This window comes from Crocodylus porosus, unplaced genomic scaffold, assembly GCF_001723895.1.
Source record: "Crocodylus porosus isolate Cpor-Errol unplaced genomic scaffold, CroPor_comp1, whole genome shotgun sequence".
Lineage (NCBI taxonomy): Eukaryota > Metazoa > Chordata > Crocodylia > Crocodylidae > Crocodylus > Crocodylus porosus.
In genome coordinates, this window is record NW_017728909.1 from 49,129,072 (window position 1) to 49,156,207 (window position 27,136).

General features: G+C 41.4%; 3 protein-coding genes across 9 annotated transcripts in view; 1 reads left to right on the forward strand and 2 right to left on the reverse strand.

The window, feature by feature from the left end:
• COL4A3BP (collagen type IV alpha 3 binding protein) overlaps window positions 1-6,260 on the forward strand; it is a 125,595-nt gene extending 119,335 nt beyond the window's left edge. For both annotated transcript variants that reach the window (XM_019532233.1, XM_019532232.1), the window contains one exon: window positions 3,322-6,260. The gene's annotated coding sequence lies outside the window, so the exon portion shown is untranslated. The remainder of the gene's footprint in view (window positions 1-3,321) is intronic.
• An 8,244-nt stretch (window positions 6,261-14,504) lies between these two features.
• On the reverse strand, window positions 14,505-16,115 carry MED18 (mediator complex subunit 18). The gene is made up of 2 exons (XM_019532241.1): window positions 16,019-16,115; window positions 14,505-15,565 (listed from the first exon to the last, which is right to left on the reverse strand). The coding sequence occupies exons 1-2, from the start codon at window positions 16,089-16,091 to the stop codon at window positions 15,012-15,014; spliced, it is 627 nt and encodes a 208-aa protein (XP_019387786.1). The 5' UTR covers window positions 16,092-16,115; the 3' UTR covers window positions 14,505-15,011.
• A 2,085-nt stretch (window positions 16,116-18,200) lies between these two features.
• HMGCR (3-hydroxy-3-methylglutaryl-CoA reductase) overlaps window positions 18,201-27,136 on the reverse strand; it is a 27,269-nt gene continuing 18,333 nt past the window's right edge. For 5 of the 6 annotated variants that reach the window (XM_019532237.1, XM_019532239.1, XM_019532238.1 and 2 more), the window contains 5 exons: window positions 25,260-25,430; window positions 24,014-24,154; window positions 23,732-23,890; window positions 22,969-23,123; window positions 20,911-22,845 (listed from right to left, as the gene is read on the reverse strand). In XM_019532237.1, coding sequence (XP_019387782.1) covers window positions 22,791-22,845; window positions 22,969-23,123; window positions 23,732-23,890; window positions 24,014-24,154; window positions 25,260-25,430 — 681 coding nt within the window. In that variant the 3' untranslated portion in view covers window positions 20,911-22,790. Of the gene's footprint in view, window positions 18,216-20,910; window positions 22,846-22,968; window positions 23,124-23,731; window positions 23,891-24,013; window positions 24,155-25,259; window positions 25,431-27,136 lie in introns of those variants that run through there. The other variant, XM_019532236.1, reaches the window with a different exon arrangement.

Consider the following 27,136-nt stretch of genomic DNA (forward strand, 5'->3'; position numbering starts at 1 on the left):
TTAAGGAGTGAGCAGCCCCCAGTGGTGAATGAACAGGTGAGGGACTTTTTAGAGAAGTTGGATATGTACAAGTCCATGGGGCCAGATGCAATGCATCCCAAGGTGCTGAGGGAGCTGGCTGATGGGATTGCAGAGCCACTGGCCATTATCTTTGGGAACTTATGGTGTCTGAGGGGGTTCCAGATGATTGGAGAAGGGCAAATATAGGGCCAGCCTTTTAAGAAAGGGGAGGATCCAGGAAACTGCAGACCAATCAGCCTCACCTCAGTCCCTGGAAAAATCAGGTCCTCAAGGAATCCATTTCTGCATACTTAGACGAGAAGAAAGTAATCGGGAAGAGTCGGCATGGACTGACCAAGGGCAAGTCATGCCTGAGGGCAGGGACAAGATGCACCTGATTACCTTCTATTATGAGATGACTGGGCTCTATGGATGCAGGGAAAGCAGTGGATGTAATGTACCTTGACTTTAGCAAGGCTTTTGATAGGCTTCCCCCAGCATTCTTGCAAGCAAACTAAGAAAATATGGGTTGGATGAAGGGAATGTAAGGTGGATAGAAAAGCTGGATGGATTGCTGGACTTAACAGCTAGCGATCAATAGTTTGTTCTAGTTGGCAGCCATCATTAAGTGGAGTGCCTCGGATATGTCCTGGGACTGGTTTTGTTCAATACCCTCATTACAGTCTGGAAGATGGAAGGGAGTGCACCCTCAGCAAGCTTGCAGATGACACCAAGCTGGGGGGAGTAGTAGATATGCTGTAGAAGTGACTTAAACAAATTAGAGGATTGGGCCAAAAGAAATCTCATAAAGTTCAACAAGGACACATGCAAAGTCTTGAACATAAGACTGAACAATCCCATGTACCACTATAGGCTTGGGGCCAACTGGCTAAGCAGCAGCTCTGTGGAAAAGGACCTGAGGGTTACAGTAAGATTTGATATAGTCAGCAGTGTGCTCTTGTTGTCAAGAAGGCTAACAGCATACTGGGCTGTATTAGCAGGAGCGCTGCCAGCAGGTTGAGGGAAGTAATTCTCCTCAATTTGGCACTGGTAAGGCAACATCTGGAGTACTATGTCCAGTTTTGGCCCACCTGCTACAGAAAGGATGTGACAGTGTTGGAAAGAGCCCAGTGAAGGGCAGTGGAAATGGTTTAGGGGTACTGGGGCACATGACTGCTGAGGGAACTGGGCTTATGTAGTCTGCAGAAGAGAAGACAGAGGGGATTTGATAGCAGTCTTTAGCTATCTGAAGCAGGGTCCAAAGAGGATGGGGACTGTTCTCGGTGGCAGATGACAGAACAAGGAGCAATGGTGTCAAGCTGCAGCAAGGGAAGTTTAGGTGAGTTATTAGGAAAAACATTCTCACTGGGAGGGTGGTGAAGCACTGGAACAGGTTACCTAGAGAGGTGGTGGACTCTCCTTCCTTGAAGGTTTTTAAGGCCTGGTTCAACAAAGCCCCGGCTGGAATGATCTAGTTGGGGGTGAGTTCTGCTTTGAGTTAAGGGGTTGGAGTAGATGATTTCCTAAGATCCCTTCCAACCCAAATTTTCCATGATTCTGTGATTGAAAGCAGCCCAGCCTGAGATCAAGGATTCAGAAGACCAAAGAGTGAGTTAAAGTAGTTCAGCCTAGGATTAGGGACCCAGAGGGCTGGAGGAACTAAGCCAAGGCAGACTGAAGCCATAGCAGACTTAAGCCAATAGGACTAAAGCCTGGTAAAAGGGAGTGAAGCTCAAGAGGGGCAGAAGCCAGACCAGGGCCAGGGGCTAAGCAGGTTCAGTGGGTTGGTTAACAGATGGGGCCAGTAGGCCTGGTGGGTGAACTTGAAGGAACATCTGTGAGGCATAAGTATGGCTATAGGGGAGGATGGAGGCTTCAAATAGCTGGTAAGGCAAATGAGGCACTGACAGGGCCAGGAATTGCAGCTTAGTGCCTTAAGGCCAGGGTCACCTGGGTATGGGAGGGGCCTGCTGGCCAAAACAAACTACAGGATGCTCTGGGACCCTGGAGCAGCTTCCCTTTAATGCTAAAATATCAAGGAGTGGCAGACAAGGAAAATGGGAGGATACCTTGAGGAGCCCAGAGTGGGCTAGGAGTTGCATGGTCCCCAAGGGGCATCGCAGCTGCCCCTGGGGCCAGGTCCTGTCAGTCTTATTGTGGGGTGTGTGGTATGTGAGAAAAGTGGTTGATTTCTTCCAAACAAATTGTACATATTTTGAGAATTTTAATTTTATCTTGTAGTATGTCCAAATTCAGTGTAAATAGTGCAGACTATTTTTGTTTGCACATTTTAGTCTGATTGGCTATATTGAACTGAATGGGCTGATGTTACCTAAACGTAGACAAAGTTTTTAATAAGCTAGAAATGCATGAGAAGGGTCAGCATTGACTTTTCCTCATCTGTCAAACCTAGTCTTAAATGCCTATATTTTGAAACAAATAAAGTTTTTATGAAGTTGAATATCTATCTGTACACAGTACACTCTCTTTACTTGTTCTGAAAGGTGAATAGTTCAGGTGTCCAGCATCCCAATGAAGATCTTCATGATTAAAGCAGAGACTGGTTCTGTATATTTTGAGGAATGGGATTTTTTGATATGGAATTCATCTTTTAGCAAAGAACAGTTTTTCATTTTTTTTGTCATCTAGCTGACAGGATATTGATTTAGGATTTTTGAGAGTTGATCCATTTTACTGTAAAATTGCAAAATGGTGTAGATTGAGTCAAATAGATGTCTCTGCCATTGGTGAGTATCTGTCGTCAAGTGCTCATGTAGTTTTGAATGTCACTCTCTGGTTACAGCTGATGTTAATTGGCTCTCCAGTCTTTTTCAGGGCAGTCTCAATTATGTTATCAGATGCAAGCTTGTTGCTTATGGAAGATTTAGGTGTGTGCTTTTGTGCCGTTACACTGAGATCGCAGTATGTTTTGACACATGACTGTTAGGCCAGAGCAGTAAGGTGTCAGCTGTGTAGGCAGAATCTGGCAGCTCTGATATAGCAGAAGGTAGACTAGATGAATTTTTGCCTGCTTGCTGTTCTGATCTTTACACTGGCTAGCTCTTGAATAGGTTTCATTTAGCATACAAAGGCCTAAAAATCTGAGTCATCTGATCCTCTTTTGTAACAATGCCAAGCTCCTACATTATTTTAGATGCCTTCAGTTACAGATGGCTTGACTGAAAGTGAATTGGTAACCTTGGCTCACACAAACAGGAAAAGAGTTTCTGAATTGCACTTTTTCTAGAAACATATTTCATAACTTATTCTTATGTGATACTCGACATTAATTCTACCATGTTCTTTCCATGTTTTTTACAGTGATTGGAACAAGACTGTGTGAACATTCCATGTTGGAGAGGGAAACCAAATTGAATGCTCCAAGCTGGAACATAGGATCTACAGTCTTTATGGCCCAAGTCTTAGGCTTTGTGTACTAAAGTGAAGAAATATTGCAACACCATGAGGCTGAACATCTAACACTAGCTATCTCCTGCTAGCTCTCCTGCTGAATCAGTGTGTAATTATAAATACATGTATTGATACATGTATATGGCTCTTTTTATTTGCTTGCTTTAGAGGAGAGAAATACAACTTTGAATCACCAACTTGGGTTACTGCTTTAATTTTAAACATTTGCAAAGCTTTTGTTTGCTGTGGACCTTTATAAGATAACTCTTGCAGTTCCTGTTTTTGTGCATGTCTAAAAAGCACAAAAGACAAATGCACATATAGCATCCCGTATGTGCTTTATATGCACAAAAACCTGTTTGTGTTATTTTTACAGGTTTGCAGTACAATCTAGGTGACTTTTTTGGCAGGTTTTGTTTTGCTTTGTATAATCATAGTTTATTGCTGCTTGTTTCTAAAATGAATAATCTTGTTATGTAAAATGTCAGTTATTAACTGAGGGCTGTCAATATCCTTATGACTCTGCCTTTTCTATTGTCTTACTCCTATGAAGACCTTTTGGCTCTGAGGGAGGAAGAGTGTGAAAAGCTTTATTTTTTCCAGATATCTTTATATTTCTATTGTATTTTTTAGTTATGTAATATGTGCTACAGAATTTTTGTTATTGAACATGATCCAGAAATTTCTAGTTAGATTCTGTATGAACGGGCAAAAGACTGACTGAAAAGCTGCAATGGTGGTCTATCAATGCTACATGTGGGCTGCTTTTTTGCATGATATCCAGGGTTTTCCTGAAACAGTGGAAGGTACACTGTAATATTTATTGAAGCAAATTGAACTACATACGGCAACATTCCAAGTCTGGAAGTAAAAGCAAATATATTATTTCCTGGTCCTGCACGTCTTGTTTCTCATCTTAATAAAGCCATGCTCTGAGGTTCACATAGAAAATATGAGTTGCGTTAATGTTTACCTCTTGATGAAAAAATGTAAGAGCTATGAAAATCCATATTTTCTAAATGAAAAGTTCCCCTTAGTTGCTGTGAGAAATGTAAATATCAAATATTTTGCCTGTCTCTGGAAGTAGTCACTAAGAAATGTTTGTGGCAAAGGCTGGTACTTGCTCTAATAGACATCTTATTTGATGTCCTTTAGTTGGAGACTATTCCAAGGTATTCTTGGGCATTTCACTTTTGTATCAAAATGTGAGATTCAGAGATATATTTTTTTCCAAAAGAAAGTTTTATTTGGTATAGTATAGCAGGTGCCTGAAGATTAAATTAAACTTATTGTTATATAAAATGGATTCACTTAAATTTTGGCTGATAATTAAATAAGATACCTGCACAGTGTTAAAAATGAATTACTTCCTTGTATGTTCGTCTTTATTTTGCATAAAACATTAGAAACACATTCATAATCCGATTAAACATACACATAGATTTCATGCTCCATAATTTTTCTCCTTTTTTATTTGCCTTTTTAAATGATGTGCATAGAATATGCCTTATTACAGAATAATTCTATTCTTAATTTGATTATATAGAAAAGTGCCTATATGGTAATGTTAGCAAGGCAAATAAGATGAAAAACTGTACCTTTACTACATCACCAGTGAGCATTTTGTATAATATTTAAAAAAGTCTTACCTCAAATGTGCTTCATCTTTACAATCAATTGAACAATGATTCATCTGCCATAGCCACTGATGGGAACTTTACAGAAAATAATTATATATCCCAAATGTATAGATGTTTAACTCCTTTCAATAGAACACAGATGAGTAATTTTCTTAATTTAATTGGATAGCTTTATTTTACAATTGTATGGAAAGTTTACAAAGCAGTATATAAATCTTAATATCATTAGTTGCATTTGCACTAAATGTGATGTACTTTTGCAATTTATTCTGTAAATAAAAATACACTACAGATACTATTTGTAAAGAATACCTTTTACTTTTAGATAAAATCACATGTACGTCACCTGCAGCAAGCCCTGCCCAATAAGAGTTATGAGAGACTTCTAAGAAAGTATTTAGTGTTGCAAGGTCAAGGTCACAAGTATTGACCCTTAAAATAAGTGTGTAAAGTATAGGCTTCTCAGGCTATTCAGTTGTATAGCCATTTATAGTCTTTCTTCCAGAAAAGATCTCCTGCCTTCCTCACTTTTGGGACTTTCTTAAATCTTTTTAATCCCACTTCCAACACTTGGGCTGCTTTTTTTTTTTTTCTTCCAATTTTATGTAACTATCTTATTCTTACAGTTTCAGTTCCATTTTCAAGCAGGGATCCCTGCCCTTGTAACTTCTTGTTTCAAAGGTATACCAATTCAGTTTAATTCAGCCCAGAGAAAAGAAAAGCAGCAATTTTTACATGGGATTGTACCCCAGTTTCTGTTGTCTTAACCAAATTAGATAACTGTGGAATACCTAAGATGGTAGTTTGATCCTATATCCCCAGTAAAAACTGGAAATTGTTCAGTATCTAAGTCATTTTCTCAGACTGAACAATCTGACACACTTTCGATATAAAAGATCCCACTGGCACTTGGAGGGCAAACTTTTTTACCTAATTGTGCTGATTGATATTTCTTTAAACTAATTAGGTTGTCCACTATTTGTTTTTGTTCACAGTTGTACTGTTGAATTACCACTGTTCATCTACAAACTGAAAACATGAATCATATTTTGAGTACCTTGAGTGTGCAGAGTGTAACTGTTTGTTCTGATAGCTTTATGATCCTAATGATAAGTTTTAAAAATTAAAAGTTGGCTCTTCCATGTTACAATCACAAATTTTAAAACCAGTATTTAAAAGTGAAAAGTATTAAAGGTATTATGATCAAAAGTTCTGGTTTGTAGTTATTCTTAATGTTCAGTGCTTTGAAGAGGTAAAATGTTATAAACGGCATCTTAATATAACAACTAAGGTCAGTTCCAAGAAATTAGTGGTTTTTGTAAGACAGTAGCTTAAAAAAACTTTTTAGAAGTGAAGTGGGTAATTTTTTATATGTAGAAGATTGTATACTGAAGAACGTACTTTTGCATCCTTAGAGCAGGGGTGGCTAACCTGCAGCTCCAGAGCCACGTGCAGCTCTTTAGAAGTTAACATGCATCTCCTTGAATTTTTACACAACCCCACAGTGACCAATTTCCATAGCCATTATGTCACGTGCTTGTGCAAAGATTCAAGGAGATGCATACTAACTGTTAAAGATCTGCACATGGCTCTGGAGCCATAGGTTAGCCACTAGGGATGTGTGAAGCAGGTTGTATTTGATTTAGATTCATCCTGATTCAGGGGACAGTGATTCGATTCGTTGATTCAGATCGCTGTCCCGATTCGGATTTGGCTGAATCAAAGATTTGGTGCGGATTCGGAGAATCAGTGATTCAGCCATAGACACAGCTTTAAATGTTTTTTTCTACATACCTTGAGATACCAGGTGCGACTCATGAATGCTGAGATGGTGGGGTGGATGGAGCATCCCACAGGAGCACGGGGGTCCCCCCACACATGCTCAGTGGCAGACCCAGAACTGGACTGGAAGTGCTTCTGGTTCGCTTCTGGGTCCGCTGCGGAGTGCTGGGGACCTCACCATGGTCCTGTGGGACGCTTCATGTACCCCACCATCTCCGTGTTCACGAGCCTCCTGGTACCTTGAGGTATGTAGAAAAAACATTTAAAGTGGTGACTCTGTCCGAATCATCGAATCTCCACCGAATTGAATCAGAATCCTCTGAATCAATTTGGAGAGATTAAGGGGTCTCCTGATTCAATTTGGCAGCTGAATCTCCAAATCCAATCAGTAACAATTTGGATTGTTAGCCACCTTTGCTTGAAAGGGAAATCTGGAATGCTTCTGGCCAAGTTATAATGCTGTTGCTTTATAAAATGCACAGTTGCCTCTTTGCAGGAGCATGCATGTGTTTTTAATAAAGATTAATTAAAGTTACAAGCATCTATTACAGGATTAAATATTTAATGTGTAAAACCTCCTTTTGAAGGCAGTTGGTGCCAGTTGGGAAGATGTTTAAAATGATATGCAACCTGTCATTAAAACAATAGAGAAAGAACCCAACTTAGTGTCTAATTATAAATGCATGTATTTATACCTGGTTTCAAAATGACACTTGATAAATTTATAAAAGTGAAATAATCTGTTGTCCTGGGTTACTGCAGGCAATCTCAGTTCTATATACTGTATTCCTCTTCTGCAGGTGAGCTCTTATATAAAACAGTACTTTATTTGCAGCATTTGCTACAACAAATCCATAAAATGGACAGTAAAATTTTATATAGTAGCAAAATATTATTGTATGTTTTAGCAAAACTTTAAATTTTATAGAGCACTATAATGTAATTTTGTCTATTATATTGTATTCTAAAATATATTCTATTTCTGTACATCTTAAGAAATTAATCTTCTCAGTAAATGGAATGCTTCATGAATTAAACATACAATTAATTATATCAAGAAGATTCATGACTAGGGCCTGTGGGGGAGAAATTTGGACCCAGTACATCCTGGTAGGGCCCCTCTCCCATTTTGGAAATAAGAACTAGAAGTCTGATTCGGCAGAGCCTGGTACAACTGTACTTCCATCTTCCCCCTTTCATAAGCCCTACATTAAGGCACCAGTTGCAGAAATGTAGTCTGTTCACTTCTCTCCCTTGTATGAGACAATACTGGGGGCATCTACACGAGATGCTACTGTACGTTTATTTAGTACTTGTATTAGCAAGTACTAAATAAATGCACGGTAATTAGAGGTTACTGTGCAGTAGCACTGGCAAACATCTTCCTGCCCGTTGGGTGTGGGGCTGGTCTCAATGATCTTCCAAGGTCCCTTCCAGCCCTAATGTCTATGAAATCTCTGAAATTCCATTTTTGCAAGTTAGTTTAAGCTACGTAAATTGAACCAATAAGCAAGTGAACAGACATTCACTTTTGATTCTGCAAATGCGGCCACATGCCTACAGTGGTCCAGACAAGAAGTCGGGAGGTGCTAGAGCACACATCTCTTCTTGGCTGGAGCATACAGCTTGGGCCAAAGCTAGCCCTCCCACCCTGCTAGGAGGTGTATGCAGGGCAGGTGCAAAGTATTCTGGGATGCTGGGGGTACTGTGAGTTAACTTGAATCTAGAGGGGATCTGGGACAAGTTCAGTAAACTGATTTAACCTAAATTGGTTAAGTCTGATGGTATATCCATCCAGGTTTATCTTAAACTGGTTTCATCCATTTTGAAAGCAGTTATGTGCACTGAACTTCTGTTGTGTTACAGATTTGAACCAGTTTCTGATCTCTTATACCAGTTTATGTGTAATTTTTTGTTCCTAGCCCTAAAGCACTCTGAATATTGTATGATAAATGTCTTTGGGATGAGGTGAGCACCTATTGTGTGTGGACAAGTACAGATTAATTGCATTGTCTTTGTTTTATAAAAAAATAGATGCAACTTATAACCAGGATCACAATATTCCAACATACAAGTATATACCCCTCGTTCTAATTGACTAATAGTTCCTACTATTATGAAGTTAGTCCTTATAACTCCATGTCTGTCTACTTTTAATGCTTCCATGTCTGGTAACTAAAGAAGCTATATTTTTGTTGTCCCCATGACAAAAGAAGCACCAATTGCATTGATATTGGTGCGAAATAGCTGTGTCATCCCAGTCCAGAAATGACTGGTGTTGGAGGAGGAGGACAGGGGTTACCTCACTGTATAGGACACAGGCAAGGAAGCAACTCCTGGTTTAATCCTACCTGTCGTCTTCCCCCCCACACACACAGTTTTGGTTTCTTAGATTTCTGTTTTGGCATGGATTGGGGGACGACGCCAAGTGCTGCTTCCTTGTCTTGCAGTAGTTCCTGTTCCTTTTTAAGGGTCTGGTAAACTTGCAGCAGTGGTAAATTTGAGTGAACATGGCAACAAAAAAGCAGCAGTCAAGGATGTTGATTTCCAATAGTTTCAGCCTGTTTTAGATGTAGACAATGGACCTTTTTAATGCATGTACTGCTGAGCAGTTTCCTTGGAGAAAGTTCTATAAAGAAACCTTTTCCCCCTACCCTCCACCCTTTTAAAAAAAAAAAAAAAAAAAGGAGCTTCCTATAGTAGAGTCTTTAGTTGTATGTGTATCCTGAATTTTATTCTCCTAGGTAACATTAATGTTGGCGTATCCTTCTGCCAGCTTCGTTTCAAGTCAGTGTGGCAAGATGCCTCCCGGCATTGACAAAAGACATTTTCTGCAACTAATGGATTAAAATGAGTAATAGTGGTGAGAGCTTCCAACTCCTGGCACTACTTTTAAACCAGGCACTGGCCTGAACTACAAAGCATTTAACTAAATGTCCACCTTCAATCTCAGATGCTGCAAATAAGGACCTTGAGAACAGTCTCCCAAGTCCCAGGACATAGTTAGGGCTTCCCTCCTAACCACTGGGCCATCCCTTTCCCTTTCATAGTGTTCTTGGGTCAGTTGTGCAATAACTCCATTGTCTTCAGCAAGGTGTCTTTTGGGTTTTTTGTGGTATCTTTTATTGGATTTTTGGACAGGCTTTCAGATGCAGTACACTTTTGATGCAGAAAAAGCTTATGATAAAATAAGACCAAGTAAAATTCCAGGGGAGTATTGGCACCGCCTCTTTGCTTTTTGCTGCTGCCACTGAAGTCCCCACCTCTACCTCTCTCTTCCAGCTTCTGCTGCCTGTCTCCACCCTGGGAGATGAAGCAGAGGGGCGCACCTGTGGGGTGAAAGAGCCTGTGGCCAAAGGACTGTGGGGGACCCTGCATGGCTTTGGCACCAGCAATACAGCAGGAATTGCCTGCTGTGTAGCAAGGGTGATGTGGCAGGGACTGCAGGGGGGCAGCTGTCTTGCACGTGCGCACACATGCACCTGTAGGTGTGGCACATCTGTGGCCGTGACCCATGTGGTACAGCAGAAGATACTTATGTGATGCACTGGGGGCCTGTATGCTGTGGTGAGGATTTGCATGGTGTGTTGAGGGCTCACCCAGTGTGCTTATGGGGACATAGGCAGAACACTGGTGGCGTATGCAGTACAGCAAGAAGTGGGGGACTCGCATTGCACCAGCATTGCATGCAGCCTGTACTGCATGGCTACCTCTGCAGCCCCCAGTTACTTAGGAGTTGGACAGCCTCAATTCAGAGGATAAAGGTAGAAGAGTATTTCCCCAAAAATAAAACTTTCTAGAAGAGAGAGAATTTTATGTGCTGTAGATTTTTTTTTTTTTTTTAATTTTTTCCTAACCTGAACATTTCACTAAAATAAGCATTTAAAAAACAAACAAACTTGAGTTGCTTGGATTGAGTGGATCACATTCAATAACATACCTGGAAGGATTTAAATATGACGATCTCCACTCTAGAGTACTGAAGGAATTGGCTGAGGTCACTGCAGGACCCCTGGCACAGCCTTACGAGCACTTGTGGTGCTCTGGTATGGTGCCAGAGGACTGGAAGAGGGCCAGTGTGGTTCCCATCTTCAAAAAGGGGAAGAAGGAGGACCCAGGAAACTATAGGCCAGTTAGTGTTACCTCGATCCCGGGTAAGCTTTTTGAGAGAATTATTTTGGTGCATGTCCACAAGGGGCCAGCGGGGGTGATCCTCCCCCTTTATGCGGTACTCGTCAGGCTGCAGCTGGAGTACTGCATCCAGTTCTGGGCGGCGCACTTCAAGAGGGATGTGGATAACATGGAGAGGGTCCAGAGGAGGGCCACTCGCATGATCAGGGGGCAGCAGGGCAGGCCCTACTAGGAGAGGCTATGGGACCTCAACCTGTTCAGCCTCCAGAAGAGAAGGCTGAGGGGGAATCTAGTGGCCTGTTACGAACTAGTCGGAGGGGACCAGCAGGCACTGGGGAAGTCCCTGTTCCCCTGAGCACTACCAGGAGTGACCAGGAATAATGGTCACAAGCTGGAAGAGAGTAGATTCAGGCTTGACAGCATATTTTTATTTTAAAGTTGGGGTGTTTTTTGTTGGTCCCCCCGCCCCTTCCCACCCTCCCATGTTTATGAAGCTTTTCTTCAGACAGCCTGTGGGGCTGGGATGAATGCTGCGCACTGCCCAGGACTCTGCTTGTCCGCACTCACCCCAGCCAGCCCTCGGAGCAGCCAACAGGGAAATCTATCCCTACTTTCTACACTACTGTATAAAGTATATTTGCTTTATGCAAATTCAATTTATATGGCATTCTCCAGGCCTATGCTGATTGCATATATGCAAATTTACCTTGAATATAATGAATTTCAGGTACAAAAAGGTCATTGCATAAGAGCAAATTTGCATAAATCGAACCTGCATAAATTGAGGGAAACCTATATTATTCCTTGATTTTAAAGCATGTTTATTTTATGAGAGTAGATCTCTGCTACAGCATGTTATGATCCATTCCTTTGAAATCTCCACCAACAGGGCATACAGCTATTTTGAAAAGTGACTATTCACACTGCAGGAACCTTAGCTGTTTAAAATTTGGTTTCCATTATGAATTGGAACCAAAAAATTAGAATCTTTGTGGAATGAAAATTTTCACAATGTGTATTTTAGAACTTGAATAAAAATAAATGTCAAATATAAACACTTCCCTGGGTGGTTCTCCCCAATGCAGTAAACAATAGCTTTAAACAATAGGAACAGCGTGTCCAAGCAACTCAACCCATCACCATAGATTGTTAAGCTTGTTTTCTTGGTAACATCCTAATGGTGTCTTTTTATATAACCAAGCACTGCAACTTTCCTCAGAAAGGTCTGAATCAGAACAGGGAGAAGTGTTCAACACAGGATCTGTATTTAATAAGAGACCTGCCATAAAAATAAGTTGGAGAAGTACCACGTTAGGTGCATCACTAAAACTTTCCTCAATACTAGCTGGCACTTAACAGATCGTTTAATATTATCATTTTGTGAATCATGTAGAGATTGTCTTAATACAGCAGATGAGTGATTAAACATGTTATGAAAAAGTACAAAAGCTCTTAATACTATTACCATCAAAAGTCATTTAAGACATAACCCACAATAGAACATGTTCTGACAGGAAGGCTAGCCCCAAACACCTTTTTTCAAACTATATGCTGTTTTACCAGTCTTCCCGTTGTGTTTAATAGGTTTCCTGTTGTGTCCAGGACTACAAAAATACACACCTGTATTTCCAAATCAAACATGCTGATGAGAATGAGGATCAAAATGGTGCTTAATTTTACATGAGCAAACTGGTACATCTTGAGAAACAAAGGATGCCGCAGGCGTGTTTTGTCCCTTAAAGAAGTGCATTATGTTCTAGGAATTAAGTAGAAACATGCAAGATGTACTGGTGTTCTGGGTACATACATGCTGCCACCTGCATTATGAAATATACTTTCAAGTTTTGAGGATTGTGTATATTTACTGTCATAATAACACTTCCAGTTCACTAGCTAGCCACAAGTTAAATTTTCATGAATCGCTCAAGTATCTACTTGGCATTCCATGGATGCTGAATTTATGTAAAAATGAGGGCATTGTATTCCATATACTGTCATGTTGCATAGTTGATGACAATAATCATTTACACTGATTAACTTGGAAAATTCACAATTCTACTGTTCACTTAAATTTCCTTGTCATTTTATGGGCATTTACAATATACCCTTCATTAAGTTGTCCTTTCCTGTTGCCTAAATAGGTATGTGATGGTAAATTATAGAAGAGTTTCATAGCTAATGAAATTACACTCTCTGTTTGCAAAAGCACTTTGATTACATAGTAGTAGGTTTCCCAATCTATCATGCCTTGACTCATCCACATAGGCCTTTGCACCATGCATTTTTTGCTATACACACTGTTTTAGTGAGAGAAAGGAAGCGTGTACATTCAGTTTGTTGCATTAAAAACAGTGGATCTACAACAAAGTTGCTGCTTCCAACAGCCACTTGTGTTGTGGGGAAACTTTTTTTTTTAATGTGACACTTGATATACAGGTCTGAATCATGCATGGTATTCCACTGAGCTCTGCTTGCCCTTCCCACCTCACCCCTGCAAGGAGGAAGCAAGAAGAATGACTGCCTCCCTAAATTGCTTGCCCAGATGGCAAACTTGGGGGAGGCCTGCAGGGACCCGACTACTACCACCACAACTGCCAGGCTGTATGACATCCCCGCTACTGCTAGAGCCCAGGGGAAGAGCCAGGGTACTAGCAGGGGCAACAGTGACAGCAGGAGTCTCTACTACCTGATCAGCCCTTGCTGCCGTGGGTGGCTTAAGACCAGCCCATCATCTGTTGAAATGATGGCAACAGCTGCCAATGGCTGAAGTAAGGGCAAAGGCTGATCAGGGGCCAGAGACTGCCCAATCAGCCCTCGTCACCACAGATGGCTTCCTATCTGTTGCTAAGATGGGAATAGCTAATCAGGCAAGCCTGTCTTGCTCACTGATGGGCCTTCTTTGTGGAGATGGAGGCTTAAGGAGCAGCCCCCTATTTTCCCCTGGCTGGAGAACAAGCCTTTGTGGTGACTTTGTCATGCTCCAGCCAGGGGCCTGTGTATATGTGTACACCCCACAGTGATCTGTTTTGTAGCATTACAAACTTTGTAGTGATACAAAAAATGACAGGTCAGAAGCCTCAGGCACATCAGATTTAATGCCTAGGTTTTTAATGAAAAATAGCCCTTGTGGTGGAGTGTGCACACTTGAGAGTTTTCATTGCTAAAATTAAATATTTTATACCAAATACAAACTCCATGGAGCTGTAGGATAGGGTTTGATTTATAAATACTGAAAGAGAAAATGGGAAACCAATTACAATCAAAATAAGCACTCCTGCAGTATTCTTACAATAAATCATCTAATCTTAGTTTTATAAATTGCTCTAATACTATAAATACCAAACCCCCATCCATTGTATTCACTGCAACAGTTGGGCATTGAGATGCTTGACTTCCATGAAGCAATCAGACTGAGGTGTTTGATTGTATTCCTAATTGCAAATATAAAAGTATTGTGAAGTACACTTGGGGCTAAAAATCCTGATTTTTCACACCCCCCTCCACCTCCAAAAAGCTTTTGCAAAACCCCAGATGTAAGGGTGGAATCTTTTTTTTTTAAATACCTTGAGAACCTTGTTTTAAAACCTGGAACCTGAATATTACAGCATTCACAAGCAACAAGAGTACAACTGTTGAAAAGGCATGCAAACATACTGCTTCCCCAGTAGCATATTACATAAGCTAAATGTTTTCAAAATTTGGAATTGTATGCTCCCTGTTCTAGTAATAGTGTGTGTGCGTGTACATGTACACGCTCTGGAGGGGCAGGAATGCTAATACAAACCTATGTTAAATGTCTCCTCATGCTGCTTAGTATTTCATTTGACAGAACTGCTTTTAAGTTGCTTTCACACATCTTTTATTCACAGCTACCCTATAACAAGTTACCCTAAACTGTCAATTATCACAGTGACAAAACTACATACCAAAGAATTCCTGTCCCCCAGCTTTAATCCTGCAAGAGGCATTTTGTAAGAACACTTTAATGAGGCAGGTCATTATGACTCTCAACCAAAGTGGTCTGCAACACCCATGACTGCTTTTTATTCACATTAACCTTTTGGGATCAATTTTCTCCAAGTGCACTAATGGTTTCAGCTGCTCAGCAAAGTTCCTCATATCATCAGAAACCATGTCCTGACCTGCTGGTGCCACTACACTCAGCTCTACAAGGTATGAGAGAGACAAGGGCTCTATACTTTCAGTGTTTCCTGGCATCAGGATGCGAAAGATCTTGTATACCACAATCTTCATGATGCCCTTGCGGAACACGTGGCCCTTGGCAACAAATTCATGGTCCATACGGAAGCCCATCTCCACCAGGAAGTCGGTCAGGTTCTCTGACGTGGCAATGTCTACGCAGTTACGGACCAGAGCATGGCGGTTTTTGTCTCCTATTTCTGGCTGCCCCAGGTAGCGCAAGTGCCAGGGCATGCCTGTTTTGTCCATCGAGCGCCGTGCCCTCAGCACAAAGGGGCTGGCCTGCTGCCCCTTGAGAAGGAACACCATCTCGTGATCGAGGAATGTCTCTGGTTCCATATTGTCACACAGGCCCCGTAGCCGATGGAGGAGACTCTCCAGGCTTTGATCCAGAACGCTCCCTGGAGACGACAGGAAATGTTACTGCTTACCAGTTCACAAGCACCCACACCCTTTCCTCTCCTCTAGCTGTGCAAGGTTGCCCAGAAACCCCTCCTCCACCCCAGGTTCACAGGGAAGTGGTCTGGTGCCTTGAGCCTTAAAACACCAGGCTCTTTCTTCCTGAAAGCAGCAGGGAACTTAATTACTTGAAGAATTAAAGGTGCACAGTGCTCCTCGCCAGCCCTGCTAGCTTTTGTCAGGCTGGAAGGCCAAGGCTGCCTGCCCCCCCGTTACATACAGCGCTCAATTAATGGCTCAACTACACAATACATGTAGCCTGCCCGTCCCCACCTCGTGCACTGCCTGAGCACTGTGCCAACCCGTTTCTTCCCAGCTGGAAGGTGGGGCGCGGGCTGACGCCGGCGGCTTGTTCCCTGGATCCGCCGCGGGGCTCGGGCCGGCCCCAGGCTCACCTTGGAGCAGGTACTCCATCATGTTGATGGTGCCGCCCGTGACGGGCATCATGGTGACCGGCGGCGCCTCCATGCCGCCCAACCGCCCCGCTCGGCTCTGAGGGTCAGGGGACGTGGATCGCAACACGGGCAAGGCGCGTGCGCACACCGCGTGCGGACGGACGCGCGACTACCCGCCTGAGGATGGGGGTGGGGAGGTTTCCAAGCGCGCCCGATTCTGGTGCGCATGCGCCGCCTTCTCCGCGCCAATGGGAGACGGGGGCGGGGTCTGTGCTGTGGTTGTCGCGCGCCCCGGCAGAGTTCCACACTGCGGAGTGGGCGCCTAGTGACTCGTGCGCTCCTGGTGGCGGGCCTGGGGGGACGGGGCTATGTCACCTCGCCGTTATTCGGCACTCGGAGGTCAGTCGCCGCGGGCCCTCGGCTGAGAGGGCGCGTGCCCGGCTCTGACTCCACGCCCGATGCTGCCGAACCTGGGCGCACACGGTTTGCGCCCCTCAGTGACAGCCGCCCGGTCTGCCCCGCCATCGCAGGGGCCCTGACATTTCTTCCTACCTCATCCGCTTAAACTCGTGCCCTGGACACGCCACTGTTTTGTGAACCCCACCAGGGGCCCTGGCAGCCGGCAAATCTGCAGCACCCGCCTCGCGCTCCCCGCCTCCACCTCCGTGCCCTGCAAAATCGTTGGTTTGACCAGAACAAGTGTCTTAGAAAAACAACCCGTGAGCAACCAGGGTTAAATGTCTCCCGAGAGAGTTTCTCTTGGGACACCAAACTTCCCTACACTTATCTTCTGAGCAAAGCCTGTGTAGTTCAACTCCTGATTTACAAATGTTTTCATACTGAGGAAGAGCGCCTCACCTCCCAAGGCCTGTCCAGCCTCCTCTCAGCCAAGCAGTTGGTCCAGTAAAAGAGGCTGCCTTGGGAAACCCTTGCCTCTTCACTTCACCTTTTCAGTGGGATTTGCAGTTGGGTCGCCTCTAGTTATTTCAGCTGCCTTTTCACGCTGATGCCATTTTGTTTCAGTCCTTCGGTGTCAACCTTTTTTTTTTTCTTCATTTTTATTTGAACAAACCTAATGAGCTTACAACCAGCTCAGTTTTCGCAGCACAGTAGCACACCTGTGACATGCTTCATTTTAAGTGTCCTAATGCAACTGGTTACATTGAATGGAAATCGATTACAACATACCATATTTATGCTATTATTTCTGCTTACCTTTCTGTCTGCTGTGACTTCAGTAGGCCTCTGTCTTCTCCTGTTTCTAACAGAAGCCCATAACAAAACTAAGCTTAAATGAATATTTTCAGGAAAAGTGGCCCACAGTTGTACCAATTCCCATGTCTTTTATCTAGAAATTTTGTTTTAGACTCCAATTACAGATTTTTTCAATTTCTTGGTGGATGGACAATCTAAAATTGTCCACCCCCTGCTTTATACCTCAGTTTCTACCAGTAAACTCCTGGTTTCCTAAACTTCCACTACAGGGCAGGTGCAAAACTGAGTCCTGATGTGCTGAACTTTCTTGGTGCCCTTACTCATGCTCCAGCTCAAAGAGGATCTGCAGACTAGATGTTCCTCTTCCTATCTTGCCTATTCTGGTAGGCATTCTAAAGTATGCTTAACCTGTACAGAAAGCAACCAGGAGAAGACATAATCAAGTTGAGTAGCAGTAGGTTTTATTGGTTTGCATAGTTAGGATCCATTCTTCTTGTGTGAGAGAGACCTACTCTCCAATCCCCAAGCCACCTAATTTGCAGTAGGGACTTGAACCCAGGTTTTCCACCTTGTAGAAGAGTACGCTGACCATTAAGGGGAGGTGAGTCTTTTTCCTCTTGAAGTTGTTTTAATAAATGACTAAACACTTTGGAGAAGAGGGGGAAAAGCCAGACACACTCTGTACTTCAATACTTATTGCTGCTGGCATGTGAGAATTTTACGTTCAAGCCTGTATTCCAATTAATATTGAATTATTTACATGAAATGGAGCAACCTCAATAATGGAGAGTGAATGGGGTGGGGAGTCGGACAGGGAGCGGGTAGATCCTTGGGTGCCCTTTACTTACAAAAAGTGATCTTCACCATAAAAAGGTTGGCGATCACGGACTTAGCCCATCTGCGGTATCATTTGTCAGCTCTATTCCCTCCTCCTCCCTGCGTGCACTTTCTGCAACTCTGGCAGCATATCAGTTTTTTTAACCTCAGCATCTTCACCATGTTACTGGCTTTGCCCTCCTGTCTCTTCCCTCCACCTGTCATAGTTTGGATAGTTTGGCTTCCTGATCAAATGCCATCCTCTGATTTGTCCCTTCTGACTCACTTTAGCAGAGAGTAGTTTGTGAGCAAGGACGCAGTGAGGGAATGGGCTTCAGCAGACATTACTGAATATACTCAGCATGGAAAAATACAAACGATGTCAGAGTACATGGCTAGTTTTTGACTGGTAGGAGAGGGTTTGTGAAAGCTCTGCTCTGCCCTGGGGTTGGAGAGGTTACTATAGGTAGAGGTACAGCTAGGACAGGATGACCCGGCTGACTTGGGGGGGGCGGGGAAGGGATGTAAAAAAATGACCACTGTTTCCCTTGCGTGATTGTGGTAGAAGTGCAGTGGCAACCAGCATTCACCACTGGACAGGGCTGGATCCAGGGGGCATGCACTGGTGTATTTGCACCACCTCCCATACATATTTTGATTCCTTCTCCACCCAAAGTTTAAAACCAGCTGTCTGGTGCTGGTGGCAGCAGCAACTGCCTGTTCAGGCAGTGCTGAAGAGTCAATCGACTTCATGGCTCATTATAATCTACCTTATCCCTTCTAAACTCTTCATTCAACAAGTATTAATGATCCACTCTTCTTTATAATTTCATAGATTTCATAGGCATAGACATCTGGGCTGGAAGTCAGCAGGGATCATAGGATCCCAGCAAGATAAGCATCCAAATGTGTCTTGAAGGCGTTCAAAGTAGGTGCTTGAACGGCCTCCAGTGGCAATCTATTCCAAACCTTGACAGGTATTGAATCCCTAGGGGAAGAATGGATAGGCATTGCATAGACCACATAGTTATAAAATAGAATTGTGAGTTGGGGCTTTAACCACAGGGGAAGATAGGATCTCTTTAAAAATGGAAAGATGCATGTTTGGAAGGGAAATAATTGACACTTAATTTTACAAGATTAAGTTTCTGGGTCTCTTGGGCTACAGACAGACATTCAAAAAGCCTGAGCCTGAACTGAGTCAATCTTTGCAGGTTAGTTTAACTTGCAAAGCTTGAACCAATTTGGAGGTGGATAGACATTCTCTTTTCATTCCAGAAATGCAGGCACATGGGGAGTGCTAAAGCACAGTGCTGAGCTGAGGGGGGACATAGCCAGGCTCCAGTTGGATGCTCTGATTAGGGAGGGGTTCCTGCCCCTCCTCCTGACCAGTGAGGGAGCCAGCAGGGAGTTGATAACAGAGCATTGAGTTATACAGCACAGAGTTACACAGGGAATTGTTAGCATTTATTACCCCATCAAACAGAACAAAGCCTTTCTCCATTACTTCACGTTCTTCTTAAACAGCTTTTTCAAAGGAAGGAATGGAGGACATTACCAGCTGGTAACCTGTTGGTTAGCTCCAATGAGCCCTAAGCCAACACTGTCTTATCTACCTTTGTCCTGTTTCCCACAGCATGGACTGTAGCCAGCATGTAATATGCTAGCTAATGCTGAGAGGTATCGGTGTAAGGCAGAGAGGAGGGGGAATCCCTGCTTGAGCAGAGTAATGAGGAAGGTGGGGGAGTAGGAGGAAGCCAGGCAGAGCCCTTTGTAAATGCAGTCTCTGCCTGAGCTGCAGCCAGGGAGCAGAGGAGAAAGGTGCACTGCCCAGCCCAGAGAGCACGCTGGGGGACTCAGATTTAACTTATGCCAAGAAGGGGCCTGAGACAGACATTGCATAAACCGGTTTGACCCAAATCAGTTAAGTCTGATACTACATTCAGCCAGGTACATCTCAAACCACTTTAAGCCATTTTCAAACTGGTTTATGCACACTGAACATCTGTTTTGTTACAGGTTTAAAAACCAGTTTCTGATCACTTAAGCCAGTTTATGTGCAATCTCGGTCACTAGCCTTGGTGAAAGACAGGGATTGTGGGTTGAACCCCAGATTTAAAGTGCTTCGGGACTATATTTAGTGGTGCCGCAGCTAAAACTCCTAAATTTCAACTTTAAAAAGTAGTTTTAAACTTTCAACTTAAATAATTGTACTTTATGCTGTCCTAACACATGTCTATTTACTTAGAATCATAACTCTTAGTTTAAAACTTTTGTTTAGAGTTTTCCATCCTCTTCCCAAATAATCTTGGCATTACAACAACTGGAGTTGTAGAGCAACTGACTTAGTATTTTTTGATGCCCTAGTTATCCCTGAGTAAATGCAATAACATTTAGAATTCCCAGACCAAAACAGCAAAGGATTCAGAGCAAATGGATCAGAAGACTATTTAGAAGTACAACTGTGTGTAGTCACAAGGTCATACAACATTCAGAAAAAAAATTCTGCTCCAGGTAATTATGACCAAGTTTTCCATAAACCCCCCAGCCCCACTTCTTTTCTGGGAGTTAAGCGTCAAGTCAGGTCTCAATAACAACTGCTATGCTCAAGTGATTTGCTGAAGTGAAGCATCTTCTCCAACTCCACCAGCAGTTTTCTTTTTTATGAAATATTTTTTTGATACTACTAAAATACTTGAAAGAATCTCAGAAACGTGTAGGGGCTTCTGCTGGGTAAGGCAAGAAGTTATTATACTGTGTAACTAAACCTTTTGTTAACATTTCTATTTTTCTTACTTCATCTGTATAATTCATGACTTAGTGATGAATATCATACTTTAAATATCACAATTAAGCCAATATGCTTTTCCATTGTTTTACTGAAACTGAAAAAGGATTCTGTACCAAAATGTACACAATTTAGTAATAGTACAAAATGTTATTTCTGCAAGACAGAATGTCAGTTATATTCACCAAAATGAACACTGAACCAACCACTTACTGCCAGCTCAGTGTTACTTTAAATAATAAGTCACTGGCTGAACACAGAAACAAAGCAGTTTCAACTTTGCATAAATAAATGGTAACTATTAAACAACAATATTTCAGGAAGATAAACATTCATGATATTTACATGCTACCACAGCATACCTAGCATGTAGTACATCTTTGTGCTTGCACGTTAGCTTTATGAAACCAATACATTAATATTATCTGATTTACTACAAACTAATACTTCATGATTTATACCAGACGTGCATGTTAGGAGACTAACATTCCCTTATCCCCCTGGAACACTTCTGCATGCCAGTAAGATGCATGTTACCCAACTTGCTAAAACCATCCTTCCAGCGAAGGAGGAAAGTTCAAGCCCATTAACAGTATGCTTGCCCCAACTGATCTGACAAGGTTAATTCTGTAGCATAGCCTTCCTAGTGGCAAATCAACCCAAAATGAACCTGGGTTTCCTGCATTACTTTAAGGAACACCTGAAGCTACCTCACTGGTCCGAATACAGTACTTTTGTGTACAATTGTGTTTGATGTATTAGCTTTTCTCAATTGTTTCAATGGATTTCCATAGTAAGCATTTTCATAAGACAGACAATTTAGACTTTTTAGAAAATAAATATTTTTTTCACAAAAACATTTAAAAAGAATCAAACATAAAAACATCTGTAATATTAAATAACAGTGTGGTTTTCCTGGCTTTATTTTTTCTCAAGTTAAGCAGTAGCTATGCACCTATTCCTGGGGAATAAGTGTCAAACACCAGAAGCCATTCATGTGCAAAAACACCATACTTTAAAAGATAAGATTTTAAAACTGTAAACATCTGTTCTTGACTCCACTCACTCAAATCCATTTATATTTTATAAAACTGTGTAACAAACTGTATTAATACAGTCAAAGCTTTAAAATGGCCCGATGTATCATTTTTATAGGTGTATCAGTTAAGTTTTGGAAAAACTCAGGATATACTATTTATACCTGAACAAAATGCCTGGACAGTTGAGGACAATGCTTTTTTTTTTATTCCAGTATAGAGTAACGTCAGAAGATTCTGTACTTTGTAAAATAAGTACTTTCCTTAACGGAAAAATAATGCAACCCAATTATAATTTTAATGCTGCTTAAGTCAAAGAGCAGCAAGGGAAACACAAGTACAGTAAAGTATCTACCAACTAATGTGACTTAGTAAAATTATCCCATAGCCTAATACCTAAGCTCAAAATCAGAACAAGCAAAATTAAAATTAGGAATTCATCAATAGCAAGTAGGCTGCTATCACTTTATATTTAAAACCCACTTTGTTAACCAGAAAACAAAGATCACATGGACAAATACATACAACCCAATTTTAACCAAATCATTTTTTTAAAACAAAGTACCTGACATAACTTTTCATCTTGGTTATTAGTTTACAAGGTAACATATCTTCAACCCATAAAGACACAGGACTGACCCTTTGGAAAGCAATGAATAAGATACGATGAATCCCTAGAACTCTAAAAGACATGTTCAAAACATCTGAAATAGCTCCACAAAAGGAGCATTTTTAACCGCTGAAAATGTTCAAAGGCAGAATGAGTTTCATTGATCACAAGTCTAATGAGCCTTTTAATTATCCTCCACAGAAATTGTTTTCTTGAAGATGATTTTCCTTCTAAAATTTAGATACTGTGTATTATTCCTTTACACGTGATCAATTTAACAAGGCTTAACTTCAGCTCTTCCAATATTCAAGCAGCTTTCTTGGTGCAGGTTCCTTGAAGATCCTGTAGATTTATTTTTGACCTAACAAAAATAGTAAATAAGGCATTTGAAGTCACTGCTCTGTGGTATATTCTCTCTCATGTATTTGGGGGGAGGGGAAGAGGTGATGATGCAGAGAATGGTACAAAGCTTTGCATTTCTCACCTATTGTGGATCATGTGGCTTTTGACTAGATGCCCTGCTGCCAATGCTGCTATTAATGATAATTCCCCTGCCATTACTGTGGCACACACAATTTTAGCAAGTTGACGTGCATTTTCACCAGGGTTATCTTGGCTTGCCCCCTGAACCCCTAGCATCTGTAGATAAAAATAGTGAAGTTACACTTTAAAATCCAAGCACCAGTCAGTGTGTGTCTATCTGTTCAGACAGAAAAATATTCTATTTAATTCATCACAACATGCAAACCAGCTTTAAGTCCCTCAGATACTAAAAAGAAACGTTTAGTTTTAGAATAACATATAGATATTAACCGATTGGCCAAAACATCTTGGGCACCTGTAGACATGTGGGACGCCTACTCTGACGTGAGCAGACTCAATTAACTGAGTCTGCTAGAGCATGCTAATAAGCATGCTACAGCAGCCTCGGTATCTCATGTATTCAGCATCTCCGCAGTTCAAAATGGAGGCAGGGACACTCATTAACGCTTGTCAAACAAACATTAGTTGAAGCACCTCTGCCACTATTTTCGAATGTGGGACACTGAATACACAACGTGTTGCAGGCAATTTAATTAGAGCAGCTCCTGAGAGTCACTCTAGGCACCCCCAGCCTGGACATGTAGACATAAGGGAAAAGGGTCTTTACAACTTTGAAAGAGATATTACTGAGGCACACTCTGTACAATAGAATTGGGAGAAGTTAGTATAAAAAAAGGACAACAATTTCCTTTCATGTTCTGTACCTGCAAGCAAGCTTGCTGTGGTAGTAAGTTGGTCCCTCCACCAATAGTTCCAATTTCTATAGAAGGCATTGTGCAGCTGATATACAGATCTTCATTAGTGGGACCAGTTAGCTCCATCAGAGTGATGCAGTTTGAGCTGCCCACGTTCTGTGCTGCATCCTTACATTAATATAAAAAAAAAGAGAAAAGAACTTCTAGGTAAGTTCTAAATGTTGTGAAGCTAGTTAGTTATATTTAAAAAGTGAATATACTTAGTTAATATAGTCAATTCAAAGAACTTACCTGCCCACAAGCAATGTAGATGGCTGTAACAATGTTTGCTGCATGAGCATTGTAGCCACCTATGCTACCAGCCATTGCAGAGCCCACCAAGTTCTTGTTAATATTAACTTCAATCATAGCTTCTGTAGTAGTCTTCAATACCTGGACAAAAGCATAAGCTTTTATTGCACTTCTAATTAGAGGGCAGTAATAATCCCCTATTGTATCCTAGTAGAGCCCCCTTTAGGCTAATTCCATGGGAGTGAAATTTGCCTAAAAAATACATAAATAAATTAGTCATTCATTTAAGAAAGGAGCCATTGCAGCTGCTAAGGAAGATTTCCAATAAGAATAGCATGCAAACCACTGCAGCAATGCCTGCCACAGTCTACAGATAGTCCAAACATAGGTAACATGTATGTCAACAAGAACAGCAACGAACACGATTTGGCAGAAACATCACATTAACAAGCCATGAGTTTCAGACTGCTTCTAACACAGCTAGCAAACATCTTAAGTCACCCTCATTATATACCAAAACCTTCAGCTTCCTTTTAGTTTTTATAACTATGTTATATATTTGAAATACAAAATTCTGCCATACCCTGAAAAAATCATACATTCAAAAGCAGTAGATAATCTGATATTTAAATATCAAGTCACAACAAATACTTTAGTGACTGAGGACTCTCATTTTTATTTTTAAATTTAAATAAAGACAAAAAACCCTCCAATTTTATCTGAAGCTCTTAGAGAATTTCCAATCTTGTGCTCAGGAGTGCAGCAGAGTATAGGTTTGCAGGTACAGTTTAGCACATATTTACCATAAAGTATTAGTTTGAAAAATTTTATTAAGAAATGAGTTTTACAAATGAACTTTAATTGGTAACTGTATAAATTTAATCAAGTTGTGTTTTCTGAACTGAGGGAAGCAATTTGATACCTCTTTTCAAAGCACTACAGAAATGTAAACACTAAAAATGGAAAATGATTACTGCAAAATGAAATGATGAAATTTAGATAACTGGATTAAACAGTACAAACTTCTTAAGTGTGAGATCTATCAGACTGTGAGATATTTCTTCGCCTTGCTTTTGGACTCTCACCACTTACAATACTGATGTAAAAGCAAAGTGAGCTGTGATGCATGCAATTTACAAATCTGTTTCATGGTTCATTCATTCTTTTTTCTGTTTAAATCAAAATGAGCTAAAACAATTAGTTTAAAAAATGCTTTTTATGAAGTAAGTAAAAGTAAGGTACTTACTTCTCTGACAACCTTGGCAGGAATAATTGCTTCACAGACAACAGATTTTCCTCTTCCCTCTATCCAGTTTATGGCAGCAGGCTTTTTATCTGTACAATAGTTACCACTAACAGCCAAAACTTGGAGATCAGGAAACTCTTCATGTAGTCTTACCAGTGCTTTTTCTGTGCCCTGTTAAAAGAAAAAGTCTCTCTGAAGTTTAACTCCTCACAGATGCATAACAAAATAGTAGAGAGTTTTACTACCCATCCTGAAGCCAGTAAATCATCAGCACCAAACCAGCCTTTAGGTTTAGCATGCAACAGTGCTGCTCCAGAACAACACTGAAAAGGAACTATATGCTTTAGAAAGGATGCTTGTTTCAGAACCCTGGACTCTCCTCTTGGGACACAGGTGCTGGCATACAGGAATGACAATCTTCATTCCATCTGTTCCTATACTCCTGGTTAATCTGGGGGAATAAGGAAGACAGACATTTCTCATCTCCACAAAGCACACTAACAGAGGACTAGAATGCACTGGCCATTAGTGCAGTACAAACACAATATGGATTGAAAATACAGGCTCCATTTTGCTCCTTATTTTGGAACTGAGATAGAAGTGTCTGAGTTCTACATCCTCCATATGCTAGAAAAGCAGTCAAGTTTGTATCATGTTCAGTGACCTTGTGGAGCACCGGCACATTTGCCAACTCCTTGATGAGATCTGTACGAAGGAGAACTTTGCTGCATCAACAGAAAGAGCCATCACTTGTACACAATTCTGGAAAAAACATCTATTTTTTGACAAGGACATGACAAGAAGCGCCCCTGTGTAGCCAAACCTCTTTATGTGGATATGGCCATGGTTCGTCTTTTCTTGTAGATATAAACCAGTACAGTAAAACCTGGATGGTTTGTGGGTTTAGGTTCCTGAGCTCCCTGCAAAGATAAGAATTTGCAGAACAGCCAGGAGTTTACATACAGCTACACCCAACAACTATACAGGACTCCTGAAGTGGTCCTACTGAGTAAAGAGGTACCCTTTGAAGTAAAACCTACTAATGCTTGTGCAGCTTCTTTAATGTATTGTGAACCCTCTGATTCATCCAATCCAGGTTCTACTGTATTTAACTTGCATCTCAAATAGTGGATAAGCTGTTCTGGCTGTTCAGGCCAAAACAGGATTGTCAATAATATCCTTAGAAAGAACAAGCATAACAACAGATTATAATTATAGAAGAACAAATTTTTGATCCAAGCCAGTCAAACAAACATATCTATAATAAAAAAGGTTATTTAACTCTCTTTTAAATGTCCTACTCTTGTTTATGGACAAAGAGGTAAAGTCAAACCATTCTATGTTCTTACTCATCCAAATGGACATATGGGAAATTAAGTCCTATGCACACCATGTGCACGGCACACTTCAATTAGTAATCCTTGGTGCTGACTGGCACAAAATTCACATGAGCAGTCAGTGTTAAATAGCAACAACAACATATATATGCCTCAGTGACTTGCGGAATACACACAAGGTCAAAAGTAAAAAAAAAAAAAACTCTACAGAACTTGTACTGCAACTGATGGGATGACAGACAGATAATGAATGTGTTGCATTAGTGAAGACAGCAAGAAACAGCTATTCAGTATACAGTGATGGGGAGGGCATGGGGGGGGGAAGCCACATCCTTCATCATAACCTTGATAATATTTTTTGCTCAGAGCTGCAAGTATTAAACCAAAGAGCCACTTTATGACTTGGGAACTGCAGTCTCAGTATCATTAAATTAGCTCTCAGTTCATTCACCAACTTTAACACCCTCCCCCACACACACACACCCTCCCCCCCTGCGCGTGCACACCCACGCACTCCCCCCCGCACACACACACCCACAC